This window comes from Dama dama, chromosome 9 (genome assembly GCF_033118175.1).
Source record: "Dama dama isolate Ldn47 chromosome 9, ASM3311817v1, whole genome shotgun sequence".
Classification (NCBI taxonomy): Eukaryota; Metazoa; Chordata; class Mammalia; order Artiodactyla; family Cervidae; genus Dama; species Dama dama.
Window position 1 is genome coordinate 100,774,993 of NC_083689.1, and position 2,213 is coordinate 100,777,205.

Genomic DNA, 2,213 nt, shown 5'->3' on the forward strand with positions numbered 1-2,213 from the left:
ATGAAATTAAAATATTCTTTCTCCTTGAGAGGAAAGCTATGACCAACCTAGACAGCATATGAAAAAACAGAGACATTACTTTGCCAACAAAGATCCATCTAGTTAAAATTATGGTTTTTCCAGTAGTCATGTATGGATGTGAGAGTTGGACTATAAAGAAAGCTGAACACTGAAGAATTGATGATTTTGAACTGTGGTGTTGGAGAAGACTCTTGAGAGTCCCTTGGACTGCAAGGAGATTAAGCCAGTCAATCCTAAAGGAAATCCATTCTGAATATTCATTGGAAGGTCTGATGCTAAAGCTGAATTTCTAATCATTTGTCCACCTAATGTGAAGAACTGACTCTGGAAAAGACCCTGATGCTGGGAAAGATTGAGGGCTGGAGGAGAAGTGGATGACAGAGGATGAGATGATTGGATGGCATCACTGACTCGATGGACATGAGTTTGAACAGGTTCTGGGAGTTGGTGATGGACAGGGAAGCCTGGTGTGCTGCAGTCCATGGTGTCACAGAGAGTCGGACACGACTGAGCAAATGAACTGAGGTGAAATGTTGATATAGCAGGTAAAAACAAAAAAAATACAGGGCATCATATGGGTTGATTCTCATGTCATTGGCTTTGCAATTGATTCTTTTGTGTGTGTGTGTGTGTGTGTGTGTGTGTGTGTGTGTGTGTGTGTGTGTACATAGGGTGCTTTATTCTCCACAGAGTGATACATGCTAAGGTGGGTTGGGCTTGGGCCGATGTCCCCATATGTACAGAACTGAATAAAGTGGGTCTCTGAAAAGAAGTCTGATTTGCCTTGATGTGGAGGGGAGCCGGGGAGGATGGAGATGGAGTGACAACCAGGATATGTTCAGTCCTGTGCTGGTTCTGGCCTGGAATGCAGGGAGTTACGGCAGCTCTCAGGGTGGGCACTTCCAGGCAGGGGCAGCCTGCAGGGCTTGGAGGGCCTTCTGTACCACATCTTCCCACTGGGCATCTGATATCTCACGAGCCCAGGCAGGAACCCCTGGTGCAGGCAGGTTTATGCCAGCCATCGTCCTTTTCACCAGCTCTACATGTTCTGGGTCCATGGGAATAGAGCTGTGGTTGTTCAATGCTGTAGCTCCCTGCTCATCTTCATCCTCACTTTCTAGCGGTGGGTCCGGCAAATGAAGCCTCAGGGCCTGGATCCGATCCTGGATATCAGCAACTACATCTTCTCCATCCCCCACTGGTGCTAGTTCCACCTCCTCTTGTTCAGGATCTTGGTTCAGAGGCTGGTGGGAGTAGCCATCTGGTCCTGCCCCTGTTTCCTCTTGTTCTTCCTCTGGTTCCTCACTGCTCCAATCCCCAGTGCCTTCCGTGGGGCCCTGATGTGGCCCGAGTTCCTCAGTCTGATTGGGGAAGATACGTTCAGGACCCATGGTGTCTCCCCCTAGAACTACTGCTGCCATCGGGCAGGGGCTGCTCAGAGCCTGCGACCCTGCAATTGATTCTTATATATGATACCAAGAGCCTGAGCAGCAAAGAAAAAACACCAGTTAAATTGGATTTCACAAACTTAAAGACTTAGAAGGAAAACAAAAATATAAAAACTTCTGTGTATCAAAGGGCATTGTCAAGGGAATTAGAAAACAAACTACAGAATAGGAAAATATTTGCATTTCTTATGTCTGAGAAATGCTTATATTCAGAATACTTCTATAGAACTGTTGAACTTTTGTAATTCTCCTTGGTCTTTGAGGTTTCTGTAATATAAGTACCATAGATTGGGTGACTTAAAGAACATTTATTTTCTCATAATTCTGAAGCTCCAGAAGTCAAGATCAAGATTCTGTCAAATTTAATCTCTGGTGAGGTTCTACTTTCTGGTGTTATCAATGTCTTTTCTCTGTGTCATCACATAGATGAAAGGACATTGGAACTCTCTGGGGTTTCTTCTTTAAAGGCAGTAATTGCATTGATGAGGGCTGTATTCTTACGACCTAACCATCTCCCAAAGTCTTATCTCTAAATACCATCATATAGAGGATTATGCTTCAACATATGTTCTTGCAGATGAGACATATTCAGTCTGTTTAGCTAACTAAACAACAAAAAAGACAATCTAATTTTAAAAATGAGCAAAGTTGAATGAACAGTTCTTCAAAGAAGATATACAAATGGTTAGTAAGCATATGAAGAGTTGCTAATCATTGTGTGTTGTGTTAAGTCACTTTAGTTGT

The 2,213-nt window shown here is 43.6% G+C and overlaps 1 protein-coding gene across 1 annotated transcript; it reads right to left on the reverse strand.

Annotated features, from left to right (window-relative positions):
- Positions 1-687: 687 nt before the first annotated feature.
- Positions 688-1,464, reverse strand: LOC133061505 (male-enhanced antigen 1-like). The gene has a single exon (XM_061149505.1). The coding sequence runs from the start codon at positions 1,440-1,442 to the stop codon at positions 909-911; it is 534 nt and encodes a 177-aa protein (XP_061005488.1). The 5' UTR covers positions 1,443-1,464; the 3' UTR covers positions 688-908.
- Between the last annotated feature and the right edge of the window lie 749 nt (positions 1,465-2,213).

Bases quoted from the DNA above. Each gene is read 5' to 3' on its own strand.
- LOC133061505 (XM_061149505.1), bottom strand. From the start codon at position 1,442: ATGGCAGCAGTAGTTCTAGGGGGAGACACCATGGGTCCTGAACGTATC.